This window comes from Bombina bombina, unplaced genomic scaffold, assembly GCF_027579735.1.
Source record: "Bombina bombina isolate aBomBom1 unplaced genomic scaffold, aBomBom1.pri scaffold_1298, whole genome shotgun sequence".
Lineage (NCBI taxonomy): Eukaryota > Metazoa > Chordata > Amphibia > Anura > Bombinatoridae > Bombina > Bombina bombina.
Window position 1 is genome coordinate 56,931 of NW_026511003.1, and position 15,846 is coordinate 72,776.

At 51.8% G+C, this 15,846-nt stretch overlaps 1 protein-coding gene across 1 annotated transcript; it reads left to right on the forward strand.

The window, feature by feature from the left end:
• Positions 1 to 520: 520 nt before the first annotated feature.
• Positions 521 to 3,512, forward strand: STRAP (serine/threonine kinase receptor associated protein). The gene is made up of 4 exons (XM_053696402.1): positions 521 to 810; positions 916 to 1,051; positions 2,220 to 2,301; positions 3,281 to 3,512. The coding sequence occupies exons 1-4, from the start codon at positions 699 to 701 to the stop codon at positions 3,365 to 3,367; spliced, it is 417 nt and encodes a 138-aa protein (XP_053552377.1). The 5' UTR covers positions 521 to 698; the 3' UTR covers positions 3,368 to 3,512.
• The last annotated feature ends 12,334 nt before the right edge of the window (positions 3,513 to 15,846 follow it).

Consider the following 15,846-nt stretch of genomic DNA (forward strand, 5'->3'; position numbering starts at 1 on the left):
AGAAGCTGGCCGAATAAGTAGCTAACTTCAGCATTCGAATAAGAAGCTGGCCGAATAAGGAGCTAACTTCAGCATTCGAATAAGAAGCTGGCCGAATAAGTAGCTAACTTCAGCATTCGAATAAGAAGCTGGCCGAATAAGTAGCTAACTTCAGCATTCGAATAAGAAGCTGGCCGAATAAGTAGCTAACTTCAGCATCATGAATTACCCGCTACTCCTGACATGTAACGACACACGTGATACCGGTACTGCCCAAAGTAGACATGGCCGCCGTAACTAGTTTGCCCTTCATCAATATGGCTGCCGAGACGCGGAATATAGACTTATTTGTTGCCTTTATTGAATGACAGTTGCCCTCACTAAAAATGGCCGCTGTTAATTGCCTTTACTGAATATGACAGTTGCCCTCACTAAAAATGGCCGCTGTTAATTGCCTTTACTGAATATGACAGTTGCCCTCACTAAAAATGGCCACTGTTAATTGCCCTTACTGAATATGACCACTGCTGTGTTACAGTCACAGGGTTGCGACGAGTGTCCTGTTAAGATGACGTCACCAGCGATGGTTTAGCCAACGAATAGTTAGTGCTCGTTGTGGTTTGTGAGTGTTGCCGTTGCCGACTCCCGGGCCGTGACACCGAGCTACCGGGCCGTGACACCGAGCTACCGACTCCCGGGCCGTGACACCGAGAGCTACCATGGCCATGCGGCAGACGCCCCTCACCTGCTCCGGTCACACTCGGCCGGTTGTGGATTTGGCCTTTAGCCGCATCACCCCGTACGGTTACTTCCTCATCAGCGCCTGTAAAGGTGAGCAGACTCGGGCTTGGTTTCTTGACCCCCAGTGTGTGGCCCCTGCAGGGCCCTATGCTATGGCTGGCACATAATGATGTCATTTCTTATCTTCCTTTACAGATGGCAAACCGATGCTGCGGCAGGGAGACACCGGCGACTGGATCGGCACCTTCTTGGGTCACAAAGGTGCTGTCTGGGGAGCCACCCTTAATAAAGATGCCACGAAAGCCGCCACAGCCGCGGCAGACTTCACTGCGTAAGTTATTAACTGGGTGCCGGGTAACGTAATGGACTGGGCGCCGGGTAACGTAACGGACTGGGCGCCGGGTAACGTAACGGACTGGGCGCCGGGTAACGTAACGGACTGGGCGCCGGGTAACGTAACGGACTGGGCGCCGGGTAACGTAACGGACTGGGCGCCGGGTAACGTAACGGACTGGGCGCCGGGTAACGTAACGGACTGGGCGCCGGGTAACGTAACGGACTGGGCGCCGGGTAACGTAACGGACTGGGCGCCGGGTAACGTAACGGACTGGGCGCCGGGTAACGTAACGGACTGGGCGCCGGGTAACGTAACGGACTGGGCGCCGGGTAACGTAACGGACTGGGCGCCGGGTAACGTAACGGACTGGGCGCCGGGTAACGTAACGGACTGGGCGCCGGGTAACGTAACGGACTGGGCGCCGGGTAACGTAACGGACTGGGCGCGGGTAACGTAACGGACTGGGCGCCGGGTAACGTAACGGACTGGGCGCCGGGTAACGTAACGGACTGGGCGCCGGGTAACGTAACGGACTGGGCGCCGGGTAACGTAACGGACTGGGCGCCGGGTAACGTAACGGACTGGGCGCCGGGTAACGTAACGGACTGGGCGCCGGGTAACGTAACGGACTGGGTGCCGGGTAAAGTAAAGGACTGGGCGCCGGGTAAAGGACTGGGCGCCGGGTAAAGGGCTGGGCGCCGGGTAAAGGGCTGGGCGCCGGGTAAAGGGCTGGGCGCCGGGTAAAGGGCTGGGCGCCGGGTAAAGGGCTGGGCGCCGGGTAAAGGGCTGGGCGCCGGGTAAAGGGCTGGGCGCCGGGTAACGTAATGGACTGGGCGCCGGGTAACGTAAAGGACTGGGCGCCGGGTAAAGTAAAGGACTGGGCGCCGGGTAAAGTAAAGGACTGGGCGCCGGGTAACGGGCTGGGCGCCGGGTAACGGGCTGGGCGCCGGGTAACGGGCTGGGCGCCGGGTAACGGGCTGGGCGCCGGGTAACGGGCTGGGCGCCGGGTAACGTAATGGACTGGGCGCCACATAATTTTCAGTGGCCCCACTAATGAATCAAAATTGTATTTGTATACGTTATAGTAACACTAAAGAAACATGACTTTATTGTGTGCCCTCAAGTGTTCTTATTCAGGGGTAACGCTCTATTGTTCTTTCAGTAAGTTATGGGACGCGGTCACCGGAGACGAGCTGCTGACCCTGGCGCACAAACACATTGTGAAGAGTGTTGACTTTACAGAGGTAACTGATGTTTATTGTCCCTCACTTTGCACAGCGCTAGACTATCTTTTTTTTTTCCTATTTCTTCACATTCAATTACAGTACTTTGTGTTTTTCCAGCTCTAGAATTTCTTGCCTGTAGCGCAGTTTGGGGAGACCGGAGGGGCTTGCTAAGGCGCCTGTAGCGCCGACTGGGGAGACCGGAGGGGCTTGTCAAGGCGCCTGTAGCGCCGACTGGGGAGACCGGAGGGGCTTGCTAAGGCGCCTGTAGCGCCAACTGGGGAGACCGGAGGGGCTTGCTAAGGCGCCTGTAGCGCCGACTGGGGAGACCGGAGGGGCTTGCTAAGGCGCCTGTAGCGCCGACTGGGGAGACCGGAGGGGCTTGCTAAGGCGCCTGTAGCGCCGACTGGGGAGACCGGAGGGGCTTGCTAAGGCGCCTGTAGCGCCGACTGGGGAGACCGGAGGGGCTTGCTAAGGCGCCTGTAGCGCCGACTGGGGAGACCGGAGGGGCTTGCTAAGGCGCCTGTAGCGCCGACTGGGGAGACCGGAGGGGCTTGCTAACGCGCCTGTAGCGCCGACTGGGGAGACCAGACAGGAAGTAAATGGAACGCCAGTCAGACAACTGCTGGATGTTTTAGTTGACTCTTCCATCTTGGCCACACTCTCACTAGTCACCTAATTAGAGCAGGCAGTAGTAATGTGGGACAGACTGTAGTGCATCCAGAAAGTGCCGCAGAGGTTTTAGGGCGCATCTGCCGCAGCAGCTAGAGGGCGTATGTGCCGCAGAGGATAGATGGCGCTAGTGAGGGTGCTGGTGCCGCAGCAAGTATAGGGGCCCATAACTTCTGGACATTTTCTGGGTTTAGGTGACCTTTCATCCTATTGAGCTGCACTAAGAGGTGGCTAGTGGTGTTCAGCTTAAGTGTGCGAGTCCCAGCGCATGTTAAATAATTTTTTTCTCCACTGTGGCAAACTGATGTGACTGTACATCTCTACACAGGATAGCGTGAATCTGCTGACTGCCGGTCAGGACAAACTGCTGCGCATCTATGACTTGAATAAGCCAGAAGCCGGTGAGTATACGTGAGAAGCGCTTGTGCTGTGCACATTTTATGTGGTGCGTTCAGTCTTGCTAGACCCATGACAATTTTGTAGACTGAGAGATCCCTCTGTAAAAGGGAATTATACACATAAAAAATATGGGCTATTTTAAATAAAGCATAAAAAGAAAACGTTTGTAATTGAGATGTATTGGCAGTTTTGCTGCTTAAGCTTCTAAAAATGATAAACCTTGCAGTGATTTAACTGCATATGAATACGTCCGTAATACACACAGCGTGACAGCAAAGCTCACAGCTCTGTAAAACTATCTCCCGTTTGTGAAATATTCGTCTTGTGTCTATAGAATGCTGTGCAGCAGTCAGGGAGAAACGGTGTGAGGTGAGGGGATTGTAAGTGACACATATTAGCAGTTACACCGACGGCTCTAACATGGGGACTGGCTGTAAGGACACTAGCTAGGGAGTGAGGGGATTGTAAGTGACACATATTAGCAGTTACACCGACGGCTCTAACATGGGGACTGGCTGTAAGGACACTAGCTAGGGAGTGAGGGGATTGTAAGTGACACATATTAGCAGTTACACCGACGGCTCTAACATGGGGGACTGGCTGTAAGGACACTAGCTAGGGAGTGAGGGGATTGTAAGTGACACATATTAGCAGTTACACCGACGGCTCTAACATGGGGGACTGGCTGTAAGGACACTAGCTAGGGAGTGAGGGGATTGTAAGTGACACATATTAGCAGTTACACCGACGGCTCTAACATGGGGACTGGCTGTAAGGACACTAGCTAGGGAGTGAGGGGATTGTAAGTGACACATATTAGCAGTTACACCGACGGCTCTAACATGGGGGGGCTGTAAGGACACTAGCTAGGGAGTGAGGGGATTGTAAGTGACACATATTAGCAGTTACACCGACGGCTCTAACATGGGGACTGGCTGTAAGGACACTAGCTAGGGAGTGAGGGGATTGTAAGTGACACATATTAGCAGTTACACCGACGGCTCTAACATGGGGGACTGGCTGTAAGGACACTAGCTAGGGAGTGAGGGGATTGTAAGTGACACATATTAGCAGTTACACCGACGGCTCTAACATGGGGACTGGCTGTAAGGACACTAGCTAGGGAGTGAGGGGATTGTAAGTGACACATATTAGCAGTTACACCGACGGCTCTAACATGGGGACTGGCTGTAAGGACACTAGCTAGGGAGTGAGGGGATTGTAAGTGACACATATTAGCAGTTACACAGACGGCTCTAACATGGGGACTGGCTGTAAGGACACTAGCTAGGGAGTGAGGGGACTGTAAGTGACACATATTAGCAGTTACACCGACGGCTCTAACATGGGGGGGGGCTGTAAGGACACTAGCTAGGGAGTGAGGGGATTGTAAGTGACACATATTAGTAGTTACACCGACGGCTCTAACATGGGGGGGGGCTGTAAGGACACTAGCTAGGGAGTGAGGGGATTGTAAGTGACACATATTAGTAGTTACACAGACGGCTCTAACATGGGGGGCTGGCTGTAAGGACACTAGCTAGGGAGTGAGGGGATTGTAAGTGACACATATTAGCAGTTACACCGACGGCTCTAACATGGGGGGGCTGTAAGGACACTAGCTAGGGAGTGAGGGGACTGTAAGTGACACATATTAGCAGTTACACCGACGGCTCTAACATGGGGGACTGGCTGTAAGGACACTAGCTAGGGAGTGAGGGGATTGTAAGTGACACATATTAGCAGTTACACCGACGGCTCTAACATGGGGGGGCTGTAAGGACACTAGCTAGGGAGTGAGGGGACTGTAAGTGACACATATTAGCAGTTACACCGACGGCTCTAACATGGGGGGACTGGCTGTAAGGACACTAGCTAGGGAGTGAGGGGATTGTAAGTGACACATATTAGCAGTTACACCGACGGCTCTAACATGGGGGGACTGGCTGTAAGGACACTAGCTAGGGAGTGAGGGGACTGTAAGTGACACATATTAGTAGTTACACCGACGGCTCTAACATGGGGGGACTGGCTGTAAGGACACTAGCTAGGGAGTGAGGGGATTGTAAGTGACACATATAGCAGTTACACCGACGGCTCTAACATGGGGACTGGCTGTAAGGACACTAGCTAGGGAGTGAGGGGATTGTAAGTGACACATATTAGCAGTTACACCGACGGCTCTAACATGGGGGGGCTGTAAGGACACTAGCTAGGGAGTGAGGGGACTGTAAGTGACACATATTAGCAGTTACACCGACGGCTCTAACATGAGGTCTGGCTGTAAGGACACTAGCTAGGGAGTGAGGGGATTGTAAGTGACACATATTAGCAGTTACACCGACGGCTCTAACATGAGGTCTGGCTGTAAGGACACTAGCTAGAGAGTGAGGGGATTGTAAGTGACACATATTAGCAGTTACACCGACGGCTCTAACATGGGGGACTGGCTGTAAGGACACTAGCTAGGGAGTGAGGGGATTGTAAGTGACACATATTAGCAGTTACACCGACGGCTCTAACATGGGGGGGCTGTAAGGACACTAGCTAGGGAGTGAGGGGATTGTAAGTGACACATATTAGCAGTTACACCGACGGCTCTAACATGGGGGGCTGTAAGGACACTAGCTAGGGAGTGAGGGGATTGTAAGTGACACATATTAGCAGTTACACCGACGGCTCTAACATGGGGACTGGCTGTAAGGACACTAGCTAGGGAGTGAGGGGATTGTAAGTGACACATATTAGCAGTTACACCGACGGCTCTAACATGGGGACTGGCTGTAAGGACACTAGCTAGGGAGTGAGGGGATTGTAAGTGACACATATTAGTAGTTACACCGACGGCTCTAACATGGGGACTGGCTGTAAGGACACTAGCTAGGGAGTGAGGGGACTGTAAGTGACACATATTAGCAGTTACACCGACGGCTCTAACATGGGGGGGCTGTAAGGACACTAGCTAGGGAGTGAGGGGATTGTAAGTGACACATATTAGCAGTTACACCGACGGCTCTAACATGGGGGACTGGCTGTAAGGACACTAGCTAGGGAGTGAGGGGATTGTAAGTGACACATATTAGCAGTTACACCGACGGCTCTAACATGGGGGGGCTGTAAGGACACTAGCTAGGGAGTGAGGGGACTGTAAGTGACACATATTAGCAGTTACACCGACGGCTCTAACATGGGGACTGGCTGTAAGGACACTAGCTAGGGAGTGAGGGGATTGTAAGTGACACATATTAGCAGTTACACCGACGGCTCTAACATGGGGGACTGGCTGTAAGGACACTAGCTAGGGAGTGAGGGGATTGTAAGTGACACATATTAGCAGTTACACCGACGGCTCTAACATGGGGACTGGCTGTAAGGACACTAGCTAGGGAGTGAGGGGATTGTAAGTGACACATATTAGCAGTTACACAGACGGCTCTAACATGGGGACTGGCTGTAAGGACACTAGCTAGGGAGTGAGGGGACTGTAAGTGACACATATTAGCAGTTACACCGACGGCTCTAACATGGGGACTGGCTGTAAGGACACTAGCTAGGGAGTGAGGGGATTGTAAGTGACACATATTAGCAGTTACACCGACGGCTCTAACATGGGGGGGCTGTAAGGACACTAGCTAGGGAGTGAGGGGACTGTAAGTGACACATATTAGCAGTTACACCGACGGCTCTAACATGGGGGGGCTGTAAGGACACTAGCTAGGGAGTGAGGGGATTGTAAGTGACACATATTAGCAGTTACACCGACGGCTCTAACATGGGGGGGCTGTAAGGACACTAGCTAGGGAGTGAGGGGATTGTAAGTGACACATATTAGTAGTTACACCGACGGCTCTAACATGGGGACTGGCTGTAAGGACACTAGCTAGGGAGTGAGGGGATTGTAAGTGACACATATTAGCAGTTACACCGACGGCTCTAACATGGGGACTGGCTGTAAGGACACTAGCTAGGGAGTGAGGGGATTGTAAGTGACACATATTAGCAGTTACACCGACGGCTCTAACATGGGGGGGCTGTAAGGACACTAGCTAGGGAGTGAGGGGATTGTAAGTGACACATATTAGCAGTTACACCGACGGCTCTAACATGGGGGGCTGGCTGTAAGGACACTAGCTAGGGAGTGAGGGGACTGTAAGTGACACATATTAGCAGTTACACCGACGGCTCTAACATGGGGGGGCTGTAAGGACACTAGCTAGGGAGTGAGGGGATTGTAAGTGACACATATTAGCAGTTACACCGACGGCTCTAACATGGGGGGGCTGTAAGGACACTAGCTAGGGAGTGAGGGGATTGTAAGTGACACATATTAGCAGTTACACCGACGGCTCTAACATGGGGACTGGCTGTAAGGACACTAGCTAGGGAGTGAGGGGACTGTAAGTGACACATATTAGTAGTTACACCGACGGCTCTAACATGGGGGACTGGCTGTAAGGACACTAGCTAGGGAGTGAGGGGATTGTAAGTGACACATATTAGCAGTTACACCGACGGCTCTAACATGGGGGCTGGCTGTAAGGACACTAGCTAGGGAGTGAGGGGATTGTAAGTGACACATATTAGCAGTTACACCGACGGCTCTAACATGGGGGACTGGCTGTAAGGACACTAGCTAGGGAGTGAGGGGACTGTAAGTGACACATATTAGCAGTTACACCGACGGCTCTAACATGGGGGGGCTGTAAGGACACTAGCTAGGGAGTGAGGGGATTGTAAGTGACACATATTAGCAGTTACACCGACGGCTCTAACATGGGGACTGGCTGTAAGGACACTAGCTAGGGAGTGAGGGGATTGTAAGTGACACATATTAGCAGTTACACCGACGGCTCTAACATGGGGACTGGCTGTAAGGACACTAGCTAGGGAGTGAGGGGAGTGTAAGTGACACATATTAGCAGTTACACCGACGGCTCTAACATGGGGACTGGCTGTAAGGACACTAGCTAGGGAGTGAGGGGATTGTAAGTGACACATATTAGCAGTTACACCGACGGCTCTAACATGGGGGGGCTGTAAGGACACTAGCTAGGGAGTGAGGGGACTGTAAGTGACACATATTAGCAGTTACACCGACGGCTCTAACATGGGGACTGGCTGTAAGGACACTAGCTAGGGAGTGAGGGGATTGTAAGTGACACATATTAGCAGTTACACCGACGGCTCTAACATGGGGACTGGCTGTAAGGACACTAGCTAGGGAGTGAGGGGATTGTAAGTGACACATATTAGTAGTTACACCGACGGCTCTAACATGGGGGACTGGCTGTAAGGACACTAGCTAGGGAGTGAGGGGATTGTAAGTGACACATATTAGCAGTTACACCGACGGCTCTAACATGGGGGGGCTGTAAGGACACTAGCTAGGGAGTGAGGGGATTGTAAGTGACACATATTAGCAGTTACACCGACGGCTCTAACATGGGGGGACTGGCTGTAAGGACACTAGCTAGGGAGTGAGGGGAGTGTAAGTGACACATATTAGCAGTTACACCGACGGCTCTAACATGGGGGACTGGCTGTAAGGACACTAGCTAGGGAGTGAGGGGATTGTAAGTGACACATATTAGCAGTTACACCGACGGCTCTAACATGGGGGCTGGCTGTAAGGACACTAGCTAGGGAGTGAGGGGACTGTAAGTGACACATATTAGCAGTTACACCGACGGCTCTAACATGGGGGACTGGCTGTAAGGACACTAGCTAGGGAGTGAGGGGATTGTAAGTGACACATATTAGCAGTTACACCGACGGCTCTAACATGGGGGGGCTGTAAGGACACTAGCTAGGGAGTGAGGGGATTGTAAGTGACACATATTAGCAGTTACACCGACGGCTCTAACATGGGGGGGCTGTAAGGACACTAGCTAGGGAGTGAGGGGATTGTAAGTGACACATATTAGCAGTTACACCGACGGCTCTAACATGGGGACTGGCTGTAAGGACACTAGCTAGGGAGTGAGGGGATTGTAAGTGACACATATTAGCAGTTACACCGACGGCTCTAACATGGGGACTGGCTGTAAGGACACTAGCTAGGGAGTGAGGGGACTGTAAGTGACACATATTAGCAGTTACACCGACGGCTCTAACATGGGGACTGGCTGTAAGGACACTAGCTAGGGAGTGAGGGGATTGTAAGTGACACATATTAGTAGTTACACCGACGGCTCTAACATGGGGACTGGCTGTAAGGACACTAGCTAGGGAGTGAGGGGATTGTAAGTGACACATATTAGCAGTTACACCGACGGCTCTAACATGGGGACTGGCTGTAAGGACACTAGCTAGGGAGTGAGGGGATTGTAAGTGACACATATTAGTAGTTACACCGACGGCTCTAACATGGGGGACTGGCTGTAAGGACACTAGCTAGGGAGTGAGGGGATTGTAAGTGACACATATTAGCAGTTACACCGACGGCTCTAACATGGGGGACTGGCTGTAAGGACACTAGCTAGGGAGTGAGGGGATTGTAAGTGACACATATTAGCAGTTACACCGACGGCTCTAACATGGGGACTGGCTGTAAGGACACTAGCTAGGGAGTGAGGGGATTGTAAGTGACACATATTAGCAGTTACACCGACGGCTCTAACATGGGGACTGGCTGTAAGGACACTAGCTAGGGAGTGAGGGGATTGTAAGTGACACATATTAGCAGTTACACCGACGGCTCTAACATGGGGGCTGGCTGTAAGGACACTAGCTAGGGAGTGAGGGGATTGTAAGTGACACATATTAGCAGTTACACCGACGGCTCTAACATGGGGACTGGCTGTAAGGACACTAGCTAGGGAGTGAGGGGATTGTAAGTGACACATATTAGCAGTTACACCGACGGCTCTAACATGGGGACTGGCTGTAAGGACACTAGCTAGGGAGTGAGGGGACTGTAAGTGACACATATTAGCAGTTACACCGACGGCTCTAACATGGGGACTGGCTGTAAGGACACTAGCTAGGGAGTGAGGGGACTGTAAGTGACACATATTAGCAGTTACACCGACGGCTCTAACATGGGGACTGGCTGTAAGGACACTAGCTAGGGAGTGAGGGGATTGTAAGTGACACATATTAGCAGTTACACCGACGGCTCTAACATGGGGGGGCTGTAAGGACACTAGCTAGGGAGTGAGGGGACTGTAAGTGACACATATTAGCAGTTACACCGACGGCTCTAACATGGGGACTGGCTGTAAGGACACTAGCTAGGGAGTGAGGGGATTGTAAGTGACACATATTAGCAGTTACACCGACGGCTCTAACATGGGGGCTGGCTGTAAGGACACTAGCTAGGGAGTGAGGGGATTGTAAGTGACACATATTAGCAGTTACACCGACGGCTCTAACATGGGGGACTGGCTGTAAGGACACTAGCTAGGGAGTGAGGGGATTGTAAGTGACACATATTAGCAGTTACACCGACGGCTCTAACATGGGGGACTGGCTGTAAGGACACTAGCTAGGGAGTGAGGGGACTGTAAGTGACACATATTAGCAGTTACACCGACGGCTCTAACATGGGGACTGGCTGTAAGGACACTAGCTAGGGAGTGAGGGGATTGTAAGTGACACATATTAGCAGTTACACCGACGGCTCTAACATGGGGACTGGCTGTAAGGACACTAGCTAGGGAGTGAGGGGACTGTAAGTGACACATATTAGCAGTTACACCGACGGCTCTAACATGGGGACTGGCTGTAAGGACACTAGCTAGGGAGTGAGGGGATTGTAAGTGACACATATTAGCAGTTACACCGACGGCTCTAACATGGGGGCTGGCTGTAAGGACACTAGCTAGGGAGTGAGGGGATTGTAAGTGACACATATTAGCAGTTACACCGACGGCTCTAACATGGGGGACTGGCTGTAAGGACACTAGCTAGGGAGTGAGGGGATTGTAAGTGACACATATTAGCAGTTACACCGACGGCTCTAACATGGGGACTGGCTGTAAGGACACTAGCTAGGGAGTGAGGGGATTGTAAGTGACACATATTAGCAGTTACACCGACGGCTCTAACATGGGGGCTGGCTGTAAGGACACTAGCTAGGGAGTGAGGGGATTGTAAGTGACACATATTAGCAGTTACACCGACGGCTCTAACATGGGGGGGCTGTAAGGACACTAGCTAGGGAGTGAGGGGATTGTAAGTGACACATATTAGCAGTTACACCGACGGCTCTAACATGGGGGACTGGCTGTAAGGACACTAGCTAGGGAGTGAGGGGATTGTAAGTGACACATATTAGCAGTTACACCGACGGCTCTAACATGGGGGCTGGCTGTAAGGACACTAGCTAGGGAGTGAGGGGATTGTAAGTGACACATATTAGCAGTTACACCGACGGCTCTAACATGGGGGCTGGCTGTAAGGACACTAGCTAGGGAGTGAGGGGATTGTAAGTGACACATATTAGCAGTTACACCGACGGCTCTAACATGGGGGCTGGCTGTAAGGACACTAGCTAGGGAGTGAGGGGATTGTAAGTGACACATATTAGCAGTTACACCGACGGCTCTAACATGGGGGCTGGCTGTAAGGACACTAGCTAGGGAGTGAGGGGATTGTAAGTGACACATATTAGCAGTTACACCGACGGCTCTAACATGGGGGACTGGCTGTAAGGACACTAGCTAGGGAGTGAGGGGATTGTAAGTGACACATATTAGCAGTTACACCGACGGCTCTAACATGGGGACTGGCTGTAAGGACACTAGCTAGGGAGTGAGGGGATTGTAAGTGACACATATTAGCAGTTACACCGACGGCTCTAACATGGGGGGGGCTGTAAGGACACTAGCTAGGGAGTGAGGGGATTGTAAGTGACACATATTAGCAGTTACACCGACGGCTCTAACATGGGGGCTGGCTGTAAGGACACTAGCTAGGGAGTGAGGGGATTGTAAGTGACACATATTAGCAGTTACACCGACGGCTCTAACATGGGGGACTGGCTGTAAGGACACTAGCTAGGGAGTGAGGGGACTGTAAGTGACACATATTAGCAGTTACACCGACGGCTCTAACATGGGGGACTGGCTGTAAGGACACTAGCTAGGGAGTGAGGGGATTGTAAGTGACACATATTAGCAGTTACACCGACGGCTCTAACATGGGGGACTGGCTGTAAGGACACTAGCTAGGGAGTGAGGGGACTGTAAGTGACACATATTAGCAGTTACACCGACGGCTCTAACATGGGGACTGGCTGTAAGGACACTAGCTAGGGAGTGAGGGGATTGTAAGTGACACATATTAGCAGTTACACCGACGGCTCTAACATGGGGGACTGGCTGTAAGGACACTAGCTAGGGAGTGAGGGGATTGTAAGTGACACATATTAGCAGTTACACCGACGGCTCTAACATGGGGGACTGGCTGTAAGGACACTAGCTAGGGAGTGAGGGGATTGTAAGTGACACATATTAGCAGTTACACCGACGGCTCTAACATGGGGGCTGGCTGTAAGGACACTAGCTAGGGAGTGAGGGGATTGTAAGTGACACATATTAGCAGTTACACCGACGGCTCTAACATGGGGGACTGGCTGTAAGGACACTAGCTAGGGAGTGAGGGGACTGTAAGTGACACATATTAGCAGTTACACCGACGGCTCTAACATGGGGGACTGGCTGTAAGGACACTAGCTAGGGAGTGAGGGGATTGTAAGTGACACATATTAGCAGTTACACCGACGGCTCTAACATGGGGACTGGCTGTAAGGACACTAGCTAGGGAGTGAGGGGACTGTAAGTGACACATATTAGCAGTTACACCGACGGCTCTAACATGGGGACTGGCTGTAAGGACACTAGCTAGGGAGTGAGGGGACTGTAAGTGACACATATTAGCAGTTACACCGACGGCTCTAACATGGGGGACTGGCTGTAAGGACACTAGCTAGGGAGTGAGGGGATTGTAAGTGACACATATTAGCAGTTACACCGACGGCTCTAACATGGGGGGACTGGCTGTAAGGACACTAGCTAGGGAGTGAGGGGATTGTAAGTGACACATATTAGCAGTTACACCGACGGCTCTAACATGGGGACTGGCTGTAAGGACACTAGCTAGGGAGTGAGGGGATTGTAAGTGACACATATTAGCAGTTACACCGACGGCTCTAACATGGGGGCTGGCTGTAAGGACACTAGCTAGGGAGTGAGGGGATTGTAAGTGACACATATTAGCAGTTACACCGACGGCTCTAACATGGGGGACTGGCTGTAAGGACACTAGCTAGGGAGTGAGGGGATTGTAAGTGACACATATTAGCAGTTACACCGACGGCTCTAACATGGGGACTGGCTGTAAGGACACTAGCTAGGGAGTGAGGGGATTGTAAGTGACACATATTAGCAGTTACACCGACGGCTCTAACATGGGGGACTGGCTGTAAGGACACTAGCTAGGGAGTGAGGGGATTGTAAGTGACACATATTAGCAGTTACACCGACGGCTCTAACATGGGGGCTGGCTGTAAGGACACTAGCTAGGGAGTGAGGGGATTGTAAGTGACACATATTAGCAGTTACACCGACGGCTCTAACATGGGGACTGGCTGTAAGGACACTAGCTAGGGAGTGAGGGGATTGTAAGTGACACATATTAGCAGTTACACCGACGGCTCTAACATGGGGACTGGCTGTAAGGACACTAGCTAGGGAGTGAGGGGACTGTAAGTGACACATATTAGCAGTTACACCGACGGCTCTAACATGGGGGACTGGCTGTAAGGACACTAGCTAGGGAGTGAGGGGATTGTAAGTGACACATATTAGCAGTTACACCGACGGCTCTAACATGGGGACTGGCTGTAAGGACACTAGCTAGGGAGTGAGGGGATTGTAAGTGACACATATTAGCAGTTACACCGACGGCTCTAACATGGGGACTGGCTGTAAGGACACTAGCTAGGGAGTGAGGGGATTGTAAGTGACACATATTAGCAGTTACACCGACGGCTCTAACATGGGGGACTGGCTGTAAGGACACTAGCTAGGGAGTGAGGGGATTGTAAGTGACACATATTAGCAGTTACACCGACGGCTCTAACATGGGGACTGGCTGTAAGGACACTAGCTAGGGAGTGAGGGGAGTGTAAGTGACACATATTAGCAGTTACACCGACGGCTCTAACATGGGGGGACTGGCTGTAAGGACACTAGCTAGGGAGTGAGGGGATTGTAAGTGACACATATTAGCAGTTACACCGACGGCTCTAACATGGGGACTGGCTGTAAGGACACTAGCTAGGGAGTGAGGGGATTGTAAGTGACACATATTAGCAGTTACACCGACGGCTCTAACATGGGGGACTGGCTGTAAGGACACTAGCTAGGGAGTGAGGGGATTGTAAGTGACACATATTAGCAGTTACACCGACGGCTCTAACATGGGGACTGGCTGTAAGGACACTAGCTAGGGAGTGAGGGGATTGTAAGTGACACATATTAGCAGTTACACCGACGGCTCTAACATGGGGGGCTGGCTGTAAGGACACTAGCTAGGGAGTGAGGGGACTGTAAGTGACACATATTAGCAGTTACACCGACGGCTCTAACATGGGGACTGGCTGTAAGGACACTAGCTAGGGAGTGAGGGGACTGTAAGTGACACATATTAGCAGTTACACCGACGGCTCTAACATGGGGGACTGGCTGTAAGGACACTAGCTAGGGAGTGAGGGGATTGTAAGTGACACATATTAGCAGTTACACCGACGGCTCTAACATGGGGGGACTGGCTGTAAGGACACTAGCTAGGGAGTGAGGGGATTGTAAGTGACACATATTAGCAGTTACACCGACGGCTCTAACATGGGGGACTGGCTGTAAGGACACTAGCTAGGGAGTGAGGGGATTGTAAGTGACACATATTAGCAGTTACACCGACGGCTCTAACATGGGGGGACTGGCTGTAAGGACACTAGCTAGGGAGTGAGGGGATTGTAAGTGACACATATTAGCAGTTACACCGACGGCTCTAACATGGGGGACTGGCTGTAAGGACACTAGCTAGGGAGTGAGGGGATTGTAAGTGACACATATTAGCAGTTACACCGACGGCTCTAACATGGGGGGACTGGCTGTAAGGACACTAGCTAGGGAGTGAGGGGATTGTAAGTGACACATATTAGCAGTTACACCGACGGCTCTAACATGGGGGCTGGCTGTAAGGACACTAGCTAGGGAGTGAGGGGATTGTAAGTGACACATATTAGCAGTTACACCGACGGCTCTAACATGGGGGACTGGCTGTAAGGACACTAGCTAGGGAGTGAGGGGATTGTAAGTGACACATATTAGCAGTTACACCGACGGCTCTAACATGGGGGACTGGCTGTAAGGACACTAGCTAGGGAGTGAGGGGATTGTAAGTGACACATATTAGCAGTTACACCGACGGCTCTAACATGGGGGACTGGCTGTAAGGACACTAGCTAGGGAGTGAGGGGATTGTAAG